Genomic DNA, 15224 nt, shown 5'->3' with positions numbered 1-15224 from the left:
ATATACCTTCAGGTCCCCATACACTTTAGACTTTGCGGTGGATTCAGTTTTCAATATAAGACGTACAGGGCTGTCTAGAACCACCACCGACAGCTGATGTCAGTGGAGATAAGGGTCAGCCATAATGGAACATCACAGCCGACCACCTGGTTCAGTCAGAGATAAGCTGCAGCTAAAGCACTCTGGCTGCAGCTTACTCCTCCCCCCTCCATAGAGAACACAGATACGCTCGGCCGTGCCCAGGACTTCTTTGTCCACATGCAGGCACCAGAATGGGAGTCAGGGAGGTAAGAGGGTGTTTTTTTTTTTCACTCATCAAAACTTCAAGGGAATTTTGTAAAAAAAAACAAAAAACATCTAGGCCAATAACCATGATAAGGGGACATTCTTTATGTCTAGAAGAAAGAAGGTTTCAGCACAGATTGGGGATTCTTTACTGTAAGAGCCGTGAGACTATGGAACTCTGCCACAATATATTGTCTTGGCTGCTTTATTAAATAAAGTTAATGGGATGCTTTTTGCGATAAAAATAAAATTACGATATGGGCACTAGATTACATGTAATAGGTCGGAAAGGAATTCTTCTCCCTTTGATAGGGTAATTGGCATCAGCTTTATGAGGGTTTTTGCCTTCCTCTAGATCAACACAGTGGGGTGTAACTATTTAACTATGTATATTTTATGTAACTATGTCGGATCAGTGTTGTATTTTCCTGATTTAATTTAATTTAAAAAGTAATGTCCATACAGATACAACTGATTTTGAACTAGATCTCAAGACGCAGATTTCCACCTCTCTAACTTGCATACCCCTAATGTATTTATTATTTATCGTATCATCTAAGCGTCCTTATTTAACTATAATGCCAGCAGAGTAACTCCCATTAAGTACTCCATTAGCAAAAGTGTCAGCAAAGTTTTGATCAGTCGATGTCCGGGTGCTCGTGTGGGGAGAAGTGCTCATCTATGGACTTTTCGCCATGTCTCTTCATGCACTTTAGGAGACAGGCTCCCCAGACTTAATAAAGAATCATTTCCCTCAGTGAGTGTGCGTAGCCACTCCCCCACCCCGTTCTAGAAGTCAGTGGGTCTGAATACTCAGACATCCACTGATTAAAATTTGTGAAATGTCTATATGTTGCCCATCCCAGCCTTATGCAGGTGTACACCCTTGTGTCCTTAAACAGGTGTTCTTTGTTCTTTGCCATGCTGGACAGGTTGAAGTGTGATTGATTGTGTGAACAGGTGTTTTATTTTATACCGGTAAAGAGTCCAAACAAGTACAACTACTACAGGTAGTTAACAGGTCTGTGACAGCAAGAATTCTTGCTGGTTGGTTGGTTATTTAATACTTGCTGGACAGGTTGAAGTGTGATTGATTGTGTGAACAGGTGTTTTATTTTATACTGGTAAAGAGTCCAAACAAGTACAATTACTACAGGTAGTTAACTGGTCTGTGAGAGCAAGAATTCTTGCTGGTTGGTTGGTTGGTTATTTAATACTTATTTTATGAAATAAAATGCTAATTAATAGTTAAAAAAATATACAATGTGATTTTCTGGATTTAAAACAAAAAAATAGATTCTGTCTCTCAAAGTTGAAGTGTACCTACGATTACAATTACAGACCTCTCCGGTCTTTGTAGGTGGCAAAATTGACAGTGTATTAAATTACAGTGCCACGAAGATTCAAACACTTTTCCCTCTCCTGGCATCATGTTGATACATGAGTTCACTACAGGGTTTTCCTGTCCATAGCATGTGGGACATGGGTATAAGCCCTGACACACTTTAAACATTTGGAATTGAGCAAGAATAAGACTTACTTAAGTTCTGGATCCTCTTTGTCTTCTTTACTTGGGAATGCTTTAACACCACTTTTTCTGGCCCGAGGACAGCCTGACAAACTGTAGACATAATAAAAGCATTAGGATAGCTATTGGGAAATGGGATATGCCAAAGCCCAATCAGAAAGCTAGTTTACCTTCTGTGAGAAGCATAATTCCCAGTTACATGTCCAGATCCATCACAGCCTGGGGTTGGGCACCTGAAAACATGCAGATCTGTGTGGTTAGGGATATATTTTTATTTTCACGTTTTTTTCCCCTTCATATGTTTAAATATTCTTTTCAGGGTTGTCTCATAAAACACTTTCAAGGGTTATCAACTGAATATGGCATAAATACCTACGAGAGGCCAAACCATTAGGACAACCATTGCTATAAAAAAAAACTATAATGCTTGGTCCCTGTTTATAGTGAAGAGAAGAGGTGTTCAAAACAGTGAGCTATGCTCTCTTGATTGTAATGGAGGCTAACTACAAAAATGTGTGGCCTCCTCCTCAATAGGACCTGTAACCAGGCTCTATCATTGTGAGAATCGGTGGAGAACCCTTCAGTTAACCTTATATATTATTTAGAAAGCTCTATCAGTGCTGTGTGATGGGGTAAAAAGTATGCAATTTACCAGGTGTAAGGGTTTTCATTAGAGATGAGCGAACTTTTCAAAAGTTCGGTTCGGCAGGTTTGCCAAACTTTGAAGCAAGGTTAGGTTTTGTCTGAACCGTACCTTAAAGGACAACTCCGGCGAAAAATATTTTTGGCTTATTTAACACACATTACAAAGTTATATAACTTTGTAATGTGGTTAAATACCCGGTCTGGCCCCCTTCCCCCACTTTCCGACTCCCGACCCCCCACCCCGGAAGTTAAAGAATTTATACATTACCTATTACGGTCGTCACGGTCCTCTTCTCCCGGGCGGCATCTGGTGACGGGTGACGTCAGAGCTGGGGGCGGTCTTCCTTCCTCTTCGGCGTCTTCATTGAGAGTGAATGGGAGAGAAAAGGCTGCTGGTGCACATGCACACCAGCAGCCTTTTCATTGGCTGGAGCGCATCACATGGCTTCCAGCTTGCTCAGCCCTGATTGGCTGAGCTTGCTGGAATCCATGTGATGCGCTCCAGCCAATGAAAAGGCTGCCGGTGCGCAAGCGCACTGGCAGCCTTTTCTCTCTCATGGACCCGAAAGCAAGAGACATCGCTGGACGGCGGACGCAGGTGACGGTGAGGCGGACGGCGGGCGAATGGAGTCGCGATCGTCACCAGAGGGATGGTGAGTATGGTGTCTGTGTGTGTCTGTGTTTTTTTTTTTTTTGGGGGGGGTCCCGCCGGAGTTGTCCTTTAAATGAACTGCAATAAAACAACTAAACAATTGTAGGCCTTTAGCTGCTTTAGTGGGGGTCAGCAAGTTTGCTTATCAATACTTACCTGTCCATGATTCCCTGATGTTCTCCTTCTCCGGTTTTCCCCGCACCCACCTCCAGCCCTCTCAGTCAATCCCTGACTGAGATTGGACAGCGCTGCAGCCACTGATTGGCTGAGTGGGCTGTCACTCCTGAGACAAGACTGACAGCCTGCTCAACCAGTCACTGGCCATAGTGTTGTCCCATCTTAGTCTGTGATCAGAAGACCTGTAGGAGGACACCTGGGGAACGTGGACAGGTAAGCATACCGTTTTATAGTTTTTTTTTTATGTAGTTGTGCAGCCGTAACAAATTTAGTTTTGTAAGATTCGATTTGCTAATCTCTAGTTAAGATACTTTAAGGAACCTAAATAGATACAGGTCTGGCCCCTCCCTCAAGGTTGTATAGTGAGTTACCAAGGGACAAATGAATGCTGTAATAAAGCAGGCCAAAAGTACTCTAAGCTCTGCATACAATAGAGGGCATGTCATGTAACATGTGACCACCTAAGTCATTATTACTTTTTTGGCAATGCCTATTGCTGATGCATGTGTTTGTAACTAATTATTTAATTAATAGCACAAATTGCCACTAAAATTATTTTAAATAGCATATTCTTTCTGTTACAGTCATTTTATATAGGTGATGTATATAAGGTGGGTTTCCACTTTTGTTATTTTGTAACTGAACTCTGTATAATAAGCTGTCCCTGCCTTCTTCCTTCTCTTTGTCTCACTAACAGACGTTTCTTTGTTAATGCAACATCACAGTGTCCACCAGGAGATTTAAAGTCTGTAGGCAGATGGGAAGCAGTTAACAGGGTTGTCCAGGCCTAGAAAACAAGGCTGCTTTCTTCCATAAACAGCAAAACTCTTGTTCTAGTTTGGGTGTGGTTTTGCAGCTCAGCTTCATTGAAGTGAATGGTTCTGGATTGTTTTTCCACACACAACCTGTAGACAAGGGTGGTGCTGTTTTGTCAAGAAAGTAGCTGTGATCCCTAGGTAAAAAGTCCCTTGGTATGCCAGAATTCATTTTCTACTAATGTGTGAATGATATTGCTTTAGTCTATAATAGAGATGAGCGAACCTCGAACATGCTCGAGTCCATCCGAACCCGAACTTTCGGCATTTGATTAGCGGTGGCTGCTTAAGTTGGATAAAGCCCTAAGGCTATGTGGAAAACATGGAAATAGTCATTGGCTGTATCCATGTTTTCCAGACAACCTTAGAGCTTTATCCAACTTTAGCAGCCCCAGCTAATCAAATACCGAACGTTCGGGTTCGGATGGACTCGAACCCGAACCCGGTTCGCTCAACTCTAGTCTATAACTCTGACCACGAGCCTGCCACTATACATATACTGTACCTCACCAGGAAGTGCAAAAAAGTGACAAACAAGGGGTAATACAATGTAGGGGGAACATTATGTGATACATTGCTGTCAAACAGCATACTAATTCTAAACCCTTTCATAATTATTCTTTATTTCTACATGACTAAATGTAATTGATGATTCCTTTAATTTCAACTTCAATATTTTAACATATTTTGATAATTTTTTACAGTATAACATTAACTACAGCTTTTAACGAAACACAGCACTTTTACTTGGTAGGGCCATGTTAACACAACATAAGTTAATTATTAATCACGGCCTTTGTTGCCGATTTGCAACAAGGCCGTAATTAATACGTAACTTACATTGTGCGGCAGCTGAGGGAATCCTGGCCGGAGTGTATACACATAGTATGTCAGTTTTCTGCGGCCGTTATTGTGTGAACCTGTCAGTTCACACAATGGAGCGTGCGGCTCCAGCCATATTTGTGCCCACTTCTGAATTCAGCAGAAGGGAAGATCATTCGAACAGTACTGCCAGAATGATCTTCAGTAACACCGGACGTTCTGTGACCTGGCTGGATCACAGAAAGTCCGGTGTTATACTACGTGTGAACATGGCCTTATATAGTATCTAAAACAAATGTATTTAAAGGAAAGGGTTTGCTTTATATGTTTAAATGTTTGACAGTAAAAAAAAACAGCACATATAGCATGTATATGATAACACGTACTTGAGTTCTTGGGAATTTGCAGCCATAAGAGACTTCAGGGTCTTGTCAGCCAGTGGACAACCAGAAACACTGTAGTAAGAATAAAAAATATGACTAAACCAAACTAAAATGTTCATACCTTTTATATTCTCCACCATCCTACACTAATACAGATGCATTACTAATATATTCTTTATTCTACGTGCTCATTAAGAAAATGCATAAAACAATACAAAACAAATAATCAGCTTTCTTGTCTTTATGATTGACGTGGTTTATTGGTATACTTTTTTATTACAATATCCATCTTCAGCCTGAATTTATTCTGTACATGTCAGGCTAGATTCACACTGCGGTTCACTGTATCGGTTTCAGTGTATTCAAAGGGGTTATCCAGCGCTACTAAAACACGGCCACTTTTCCCCCTATCTTGTCTCCAGTTCAGGTGTGGTTTGCAATTAAGCTCCATTTACTTCAATGGAACTGAGTTTGAAACCACACCCAATCTGGAGACAAGAGAGGGGAATGGCCATATTTTTGCAGCGCGGGATAACCCCTTTAATTTTAACATATTGAAAAAAAGTGGTCAATTACATATTTTCTGTTTTTCCCCCTTTAAACATACATGTTAAATGGACAGAAAAAACTCAGAACGGCCAATGTCAGAAAAGATTATCCAGGCCAGTACTGCAGTACCGCCGGATGATCTTCATGTCTGGTAAATTGGGATGTGGGCACATCTGTGTGCGCCTGCATCCCAATTCGCTGCTGCACATAATGGGGCGTGCAGCCGCACGCTCTATTGTGTGAACTGGCAGGTTCTCTGTGGCCGCTGTTCAATGAATAGGGGCTGCAGAAAACTGACGTTGGTTTTTCCTGCGGCCAGATAGAATCCCGGACGGAGCGTATACTATTTGTATACCCTCTGGACGGGATTCCATTCATTCACATACACCGTATGTGTTGTATAAATCACAGCTGGCCGTGATTTATATAACACATACGTTGTGTGAACATGGCCTTAAAGTGAATGGAGATTAACTGCAAGCTACACCTGAACTGGAAACAAAAGTTGTCTCAAACAAGTGGCCACGTTGTTTTTTTGTTAAGGCTGGATATCCCCTTTAATAAAATTAAGAGGTTCTATATACCTCAAAATAGAACCACTAAAAATGAAAAATAACTTGAAGGACCAAAAAAATAAAATAATAATAATAAAAAAAAAAAATAATAATAATAATAGTATATATATTTTTATACAGCTAGGTTGGTGTAAAAGATAATCAATGAAATAAAAATAATTGTTAGAAAAGAAATCTAATGGCATAAGTTTCTCAGATTGGAATACCCATTAAAGCATTAGGTTATTCCTAAACAGAAAAAAGGATCAAGCCGAAATTATTGTCTGTGACTGCAACATCCTGTAATATAGTTATATATACAAACCTGCGATGAGAAGCATAGTTTCCAGTCACATGACCACTGCCATCACACCCGGGAGTTGGACAACTGCAGAAAAGAGCAAGAATAAGTCAAGTTAGTTTACAAACTTAACATTTGGAAAGGCATCTAAACCAGATTGTAGGTTGTATATTGTGAGGGCATCTCTTCGTTACTAAACTGATTTGTGTCAAAGGAGAGTCCCGACGCTGGGCGAAAACATTATTTTGGGCTGGAGGAACATAAAACAGAAGTAATATTCACCTGTCCCAGCGCCCACGCAGTGCCGTGCCCACTCCTGGACCCCAGCCGGCTGTCTTCTTAGCTCCCCCCCGGCTACATCACCACTCGGCTGACGGATGCCCCACTCAGCCAGTCAGTGACTGGGGCGGGACACCGCTGCAGTCACTGATTAACTGAGCAGGTTAAATCCCACCCGCATGTGGAGATTCAGCCCGGTTGTGAAGTACCCAGAACCCGAGAAAAGATGACACCCGTTAGGGTATGGGAGCCCGGTCATGCAGCACAACACGAGCACTGGGAAAGGTATGCTTAGTTTGTTTTTTATTTTCCCCCATCCCCTGCTAATAATAATTTTTGCATCCCCACCTCCAGACTTCTCCTTTACGCTATATTGAACCATATCAATGGTAGCAGCTTCTTTATTAGTGCATTCGGTTTTAAAGCAGGTTTTCACCCAGGACTCCTGCCCATGTTTCTTAATAAAGCATATGGACGTCATAGAAGTGAGTAGCTTGGGGCAAAAGTGATCTGTTGTATTACATGGTCACCTATTAATGTAATGGGCACAGGATAACCAGGCTGATGCTGACATCGAAGGCAAGACCCCTCAGTGACCAAGGAAGGCTAAACCTAGAATGTTCTTGAAGGACAAGAACTGAGCAGTAACAGTAGTGATTGAACAGCTCAATAGTTTAGGAGATATTAGAAATTTATTAAAAATTTACATTGGGCCCATTGTATTCAGCACTTAACAACGTTACATCTATAACACAACCAAGTTAGTAGTTTTATTATTTTTACAAGAAGCTTACTAGCTTAATTTTCCACATAGATACAGTAGACTGACATACTGTATATCTGCACATCTTACAGAATCATAGTAAATGGTTAATCATATTAGTGAACCAATAAACATCAGACATATGAAGATCTGTGATCCGTGAGTATTAGTTTATATTTGTATATAGTTTTTATTCATTAAAAAAATTCTAATATGGAATGGTATTTTATAATACTGTAATGTGGTATTTTATAATATTGAGCATATTGCTGCCTTTTTGTTGTATTTCAATAGCTGTACAGGTTGTTTGCTTTAGATGTGTATATATTGTATATAAAGGTATGCAAACAGCAGAGTAAGGCACAGTACAACTAATATATATATATATATATATATATATATATATATATATATATATTGTGGGAATTAGCGTCACCAGAGGTAGGCACAAGCAGGCTTTGGATGCAACTAAAAAACGTTTATTGGTAACAAACCATAAAAAAAAATAGTCCAGCATGAGGCTTTTACAGCAGCCGTTCTAGCTTCAAACACAAAGTAGTTGACTTTCAGGAACATTAACAGAAAGCATATACACACCACCGTGTAGTTATGTCCTTATTCAGACCAGCAAGTCTGTAGCAGCTCTGTTGCAGGGCTTCTCTCTCCAGCTCCTGTCTGCCAGATTCACTGTGGATCAACTCAATCAAACACTCTCAGCAGGTTGTCTCTCCACACCTCATGCACCAAGTCAGAGGCTTTTAAAAAACCCAGTAAAGCCTGGACCGGAATATGGGAACGGCCTCCCACCCACGCTACAGCCGTTCCAAGAAAGACAGCCCATTTTAGCCACACAGCAGCTATACTAAATAGCAAATGTCAGTAACCTATAGTTACTGACCACGAACTGCTGTCTTTCCCCCACAGAGTCCCAGGACCTCTGTGGCACATACATTGTAGTTCTCCTGCTGCAATTCAGATATGTGGAAAGTCTGGGATGTACAAGCGGACTGGCAACCCTGAACTCCCTGAAACTTCCATACAGAGCACAATAACCTGCTTGGCACATATCTACCTTCCACTATTTTTCCTGCTGGTTGCCTACATATCCCCCCCCCCCCTCTGCCCAAGGCCAGGAGACTGGGCACTTGATCCCATCAGACAATGGACCCTTGACAAGGCATCTGCATTTATATGATCTTTCCCTGCCCTGTGTTCTACTACAAACTTAAAGTCCTGTAATGCCAAGAACCACCTTGTCACCCTGGCATTATTACCTTTATTTCTATACATCCACTGTAATGGAGCATGATCTGACACCAATCTGAACTTCCTACCAGCCAGATAGTACCGCAAGGACTCCAGAGCCCACTTTATGGCCAGACATTCTCGTTCTACAATAGAATAATTCCTTTCGCAGGAAGTGAGCTTCCTGCTCAGATATGTAATGGGGTGCTCCTCTCCATTTACCTCCTGTGACATTACTGCGCCCAAACCCACTTCTGAGGCATCCGTCTGCACAATAAACTCTTTAGTAAAATCAGGGGCCACTAACACTGGTTGACTACAGAGGGCTTTTTTCAGGGCCTGAAACGACTTTTCTGCCTCCTCGGACCACTGAATCATTATTGCCTTTTTCCCTTTTGTTAGGTCTGTCAATGGTGCAGCTATGGAGGCAAAATTTGGCACAAACCTACGATAGTAGCCCACTATCCCTAGGAACGCCCTTACCTGTTTTTTCGTAAGAGGCTGGGGCCAACTCTGAATCGCTTCTACTTTGTTTATTTGGGGCCTTATTGTACCCTTACCAACAATATAGCCCAAATAGCGAGCCTCCTCTAAGCCAACAGCACACTTCTCAGGGTTAGCAGTAAACCCAGCTTCCCTGAGTGAATCAAGTACTGCCTGTACCTTGCTCAGATGGGATTCCCAGTCACTGCTAAAGACCACAATATCGTCTAAATAGGCCGCTGCGTACCTGGTATGAGGCTTCAAAACCTTGTCCATTGCTCTCTGAAAGGTAGCTGGGGCCCCTTGTAAACCAAACGGCATCCTAGTATACTGAAATAGCCCCTCTGGGGTGGAGAAGGCAGTTTTCTCCTTTGCCTCTTCTGAAAGGGGAATCTGCCAGTAATCTTTGGTGAGGTCGAGAGTAGTAATGTACCTGGCTGGCCCCAACCTTTCGATTAACTCATCCACCCTGGGCATGGGGTAGGAATCCCACTTAGAGACCTCGTTTAGTCTGCGGAAGTCATTACAGAATCGCCAGGTCCCATTTGGCTTAGGGACCAATACAATGGGGCTAGACCAACCGCTTTTGGACTCTTCAATAACCTGTAGGGCTAACATGCGCTTTACCTCATCAGAGACAGCTTGTCTCCGGGCCTCTGGAATTCGGTATGGCTTAACGTGTATTTTCACCCCAGGGTCGGTAATTACCTCATGTTGAACAACATCTGTAGTACCTGGAAGGTCGGTAAACATATCCCTATTACGCTGTAGTAACTCCCAAGCTTCCTGTTTTTGGGGTTTGGACAGGGCATCACCAATGGTAACCTTCCCAATATCTGAGTGAGTGTCAAGTTGGGATGTCAGGGACACTACCAAGGACTCTCTATCATGCCAAGGTTTAATTAAGTTTATGTGGTACAGTTGAATAGGTTTTCTTTTCCCTGGCTGATGGATTTTATAATTTACCTCTCCAACCTTCTCCATCACTTCATAAGGACCCTGCCACTTTGCTAGGAACTTACTCTCAACTGTGGGAACAAGCACCAGTACACGATCACCAGGGTTAAATTGTCTCACCCTAGCTGCCCTATTATATATCCTGCTCTGGGACTCCTGGGCCCTTTTCATGTGTTCCCTCACAATGGGCATAACACTGCTGATGCGATCCTGCATTTGGGTGACATGATCTATCACACTTCTGTAAGGGGTAGCCTCACTCTCCCAAGATTCTTTGGCAATATCTAGCAGACCCCTGGGGTGTCTCCCATATATCAATTCAAATGGGGAGAAGCCCGTGGAAGACTGAGGGACCTCCCGGATGGAGAACAGGAGGTATGGCAGCAGACAATCCCAGTCCCTCCCATCCTTTTCTACTACCTTTCTCAACATTCCTTTCAAGGTTTTATTGAACCTCTCTACTAAGCCGTCTGTTTGAGGATGATAAACAGAGGTTCTAAGCTGTTTAATTTTCAGCAGTTTACATAAGTCCTTCATCACCCTGGACATAAAAGGCGTACCTTGGTCAGTTAGAATTTCTTTTGGCAAGCCAGTCCTAGAAAAAATGTGAACTAACTCCCGGGCAATGCATTTTGAGGAGGTATTTCTCAGGGGAATGGCCTCAGGGTACCTGGTGGCATAGTCCAACACTACCAAAATATATTGGTGACCCCGGGCAGACTTTAGCAATGGGCCTACCAAATCCATCGCTATCCTCTCAAATGGTACTTCAATTATTGGTAGGGGGACTAAAGGGCTCCGGAAATGGGACATAGGAGCAGTTAATTGACACGTTGGGCAGGACCTACAAAACTTCACAATCTCCTGATAACAGCCTGGCCAATAAAACCTTTGCAGGACTCGCTCTTGTGTTTTTTCTGCCCCCAAGTGACCCCCTAGCACATGACTGTGTGCCATTTCTAGTACCATCCTCCTATAAGGCACTGGCACCAACAATTGCTCTATTAATTCTTCCCGTACCTTATTGACACGATACAACAAATTATTTTGGACAGAAAAGTGTGGAAACCTTTTCTCAGCATCAGGCTCTTGTGGAACCTCATTTAGTACTGTTACACTTTCCCAAGCATTTTTTAGGGTGAGGTCTCGCAACTGAGCAGTTCCAAAATTCTCTCGTAATACCTCTAGTTCAGGAACGTTTTGCTCAGAAGTAGACATCTCACCCTCATCCCCAGCCAACACTGCTAAGGGAAAATTGTCCGGTATATTAGGGGTCACCCCTACTGCATCACTTTGGACATCTTCATCTAGGGGAATCGGACTGAGAGATTGGGGACACAAGACATTTTCAGACACACCTTGGGGCTGAGACCAGAGTTCCCAGAATAACGGAAAGTCCCGGCCCACAACCAGAGGATGTAGCAAGTCTTTCACCACACCCACCTCATGGTTTAGTGTCCCGCAGCCAGTCTCTATAGTCACTTTGGCAAGAGGATAGTGCTTAATGTCCCCATGAATGCAAACCACCCCCACCCGTTTTTCTGGAGATAATAGAACATGGGGAATAGAAGCTCTTAAGAGGGTGACCAGACTGCCAGAGTCCAACAGGGCGACAACACTGACCCCATTTACCCAAAGTTGGCTCTCTTGGGGGCCATGTTCATGCAGGGGTGTAGCGCTGCAAGCAGGATGGGCAAACATGGAGAGGCGACGGGTGGCACCACACTCCATTGGTTCCTCTTGCTGAGGACAGTGCGCTGCAATATGCCCCTGTTGCTGACACCTCCAACAACGTACCTCTGCTCGGCTACCCAAGGGGACTTTAAAGGGTGAGGGTACCTTTCCTGGGCCAACAAACCTTTCTCCCTTAGCTGTACCACCCCGAGTTGGTCCCCTGGCTCGGCTCTCCTGGTCAGCAGAGTAGGCTTTGGCGTTTGTCCTCTGAAAGCGATCCCCGGAGCGCCCCATGGAGTGTTGGAGTTTACCTTCAGGCCCCAGATAGGTCTCTGCAGTGGTATAACGTTCCACTAAGGAAATCAGCTCATCCAGTGACTTGGGGTCTCCCTGGGAAACCCAGCGATTAATGTCTCTAGGAAGTCCACTTGTGTAGCGGTCCATAACGATCCGGTCAACAATTGCTGAGGGATCCAGAAACTCTGGTTGTAGCCACTTGCGCACCAGGTGTAGCAGGTCAAACAACTGAGAGCGAGGCGGCTTATGTTTCTCAAACCGCCAATCATGGACTCTGCGAGCCCGAACTGCTAAGGTGACTCCCAGCCGGGCCATAATCTCAGCTTTAAGGAGGTCATAGTCCTTGGCTTGCTCTGCAGTCAAATCAAAGTATGCTTTTTGAGGCTCCCCAATCAAGTAAGGTGCCAGAACCTCAGTCCATACTGCAGCAGGGAGTTTTTCTCTTTCAGCAAGTCTCTCAAAAACTGCCAGATAAGCCTCTACATCATCGTCCTGGGTCATCTTTTGCAAGGCGCGTTGCACTGCCTTTTTCACATGTATGAGCCCAGATAAGTCCTCTGTCCTCTGAGCAGAAACATTGTCCCTGAGGACTGCAATTTGTTCCAGCAACAAACGATTTGTTTCTTTCTGGGCAGCATTGGCCTCCACCAGTTGCTTGCAGAGCTCCTCCATAGCAGGGGACTGGCTTGGCAGAGTTGCAGCAGCTTTTACCCAGGACATATGCTGATTACTGAATTCACCAAAATCATGCAGTTGTTACCATTAGCAACCAAATGCCCGCATCCTCCACCATGTGTGGGAATTAGCGTCACCAGAGGTAGGCACAAGCAGGCTTTGGATGCAACTAAAAAACGTTTATTGGTAACAAACCATAAAAAAAAATAGTCCAGCATGAGGCTTTTACAGCAGCCGTTCTAGCTTCAAACACAAAGTAGTTGACTTTCAGGAACATTAACAGAAAGCATATACACACCACCGTGTAGTTATGTCCTTATTCAGACCAGCAAGTCTGTAGCAGCTCTGTTGCAGGGCTTCTCTCTCCAGCTCCTGTCTGCCAGATTCACTGTGGATCAACTCAATCAAACACTCTCAGCAGGTTGTCTCTCCACACCTCATGCACCAAGTCAGAGGCTTTTAAAAAACCCAGTAAAGCCTGGACCGGAATATGGGAACGGCCTCCCACCCACGCTACAGCCGTTCCAAGAAAGACAGCCCATTTTAGCCACACAGCAGCTATACTAAATAGCAAATGTCAGTAACCTATAGTTACTGACCACGAACTGCTGTCTTTCCCCCACAGAGTCCCAGGACCTCTGTGGCACATACATTGTAGTTCTCCTGCTGCAATTCAGATATGTGGAAAGTCTGGGATGTACAAGCGGACTGGCAACCCTGAACTCCCTGAAACTTCCATACAGAGCACAATAACCTGCTTGGCACATATCTACCTTCCACTATTTTTCCTGCTGGTTGCCTACAATATATATATATATATATATATATATATAATCACAAAGAAACATGTAGATGGCTGTTTATGATGGCTGTTTATTCAGACATAAATGAGTGATAACCATCCAACCTGAGGCAATATTTCAGTCTCCCCACGAGACCTTTTTCAAGCTTGAAAACGGTTTTGTTAGAAGAATGAAACATTAACAAAACTTAGTTTCTTTTCTATCAATATAATGTGCAAAAGCTGACTTGAAGCTACATGCTGCAGCACCTCAACATTACCACAAGATGGCACTACACAGTAACAATGAAAGAAAGCATTGTTTATGTAATTCAACTGAACATGTTTATAGAATGTGAATAGTTAGACCAAAAAAATATATGTATGAAATAGATTAAACCTAAATCGTACTATATGTTGAAGTTTGCCTTTATTTTACACCAAGGTAGTCAAGGACAGTATATGCCCCAACAGTATATGCAATAAGAACATTATCCCCCAATTAATGCTGTGAATAATGATGTTTTGCCACTGTTTTATTGCAGTGTTACCCTATTTTTTATACCTTTACTTTGCAATAGAGTACAATATTTTACTATATTATTTAATTGCATTAAAATTTGTCGAATTTGTATATCGAATCTGGAAACTGACTAAAGGGTTACTTAAAGGGTTTTGACACCATGGACACTATAATCCACAGGGGGTGAGGGTTGACCAGAGAACTTCAGAAGTTCTGTCCTTAAAGTGACACTGTCACCCCCTTTGTGCATTCTGACATCTCTACACAGGTGTGAAGGGTAAATTTAGCGTTTTTCATACCTTATTTTATATCATACGTCATAGTGCTTGTTCAAGAAAAAAGTAATCTTTTATCAACTGCAGATTATGTTAAGTGGGCAGGGCCTCGCGGCATTAGCGCCACTTAGCCCCGCCCACAACACCACCATTGCCCCTCCCTCACCAGCCATTGGAACAGGCTGGCCTAAAGGTCTAGGCCCCACCCCCTCTAGGTCGGCCCACCAATGGCCGCCAAGGAGGCGGGGCCAATGGTGCAGTTGTGGGCGGGGCTAAGTGGCACTAATGCCGCAAGGCCCCGCCCACTTAACATAATCTGCAGTTGATAAAAGAACACTTTTTACTTGAACAAGCACCATGACGTATGATATAAATTTACCCTTTGCACCTGTGTTGAGATGTCAGAATGCACAAAAGGGGGTGACAGTGTCACTTTAAGGGAATGGGGTGGAGGAATGCATGATTGGGAATAAGTGTCTATCGTGGCAAAACTCTTTTGGTACAATGCAATCTCTTATGGTGGAGAATAACCCTAACAGTAACAATTCTTTCCTTTAGTAG

General features: G+C 43.2%; 1 protein-coding gene across 1 annotated transcript in view; it reads right to left on the bottom strand.

The window, feature by feature from the left end:
* ST18 (ST18 C2H2C-type zinc finger transcription factor) overlaps window positions 1-15224 on the bottom strand; it is a 75823-nt gene that overhangs the window by 22470 nt on the left and 38129 nt on the right. Inside the window, exons 8-11 of the mRNA XM_069960046.1 lie at window positions 6736-6798; window positions 5311-5379; window positions 1984-2046; window positions 1826-1906 (exon numbers count right to left, since the gene is read on the bottom strand). Coding sequence (XP_069816147.1) covers window positions 1826-1906; window positions 1984-2046; window positions 5311-5379; window positions 6736-6798 — 276 coding nt within the window. The remainder of the gene's footprint in view (window positions 1-1825; window positions 1907-1983; window positions 2047-5310; window positions 5380-6735; window positions 6799-15224) is intronic.

The sequence above is a fragment of the Dendropsophus ebraccatus genome, chromosome 2, assembly GCF_027789765.1.
Source record: "Dendropsophus ebraccatus isolate aDenEbr1 chromosome 2, aDenEbr1.pat, whole genome shotgun sequence".
Taxonomy (NCBI): Eukaryota; Metazoa; Chordata; class Amphibia; order Anura; family Hylidae; genus Dendropsophus; species Dendropsophus ebraccatus.
The sequence above is the reverse complement of the archived record's forward strand: the minus strand, read 5'-3'. Positions and strand labels throughout refer to the sequence as shown.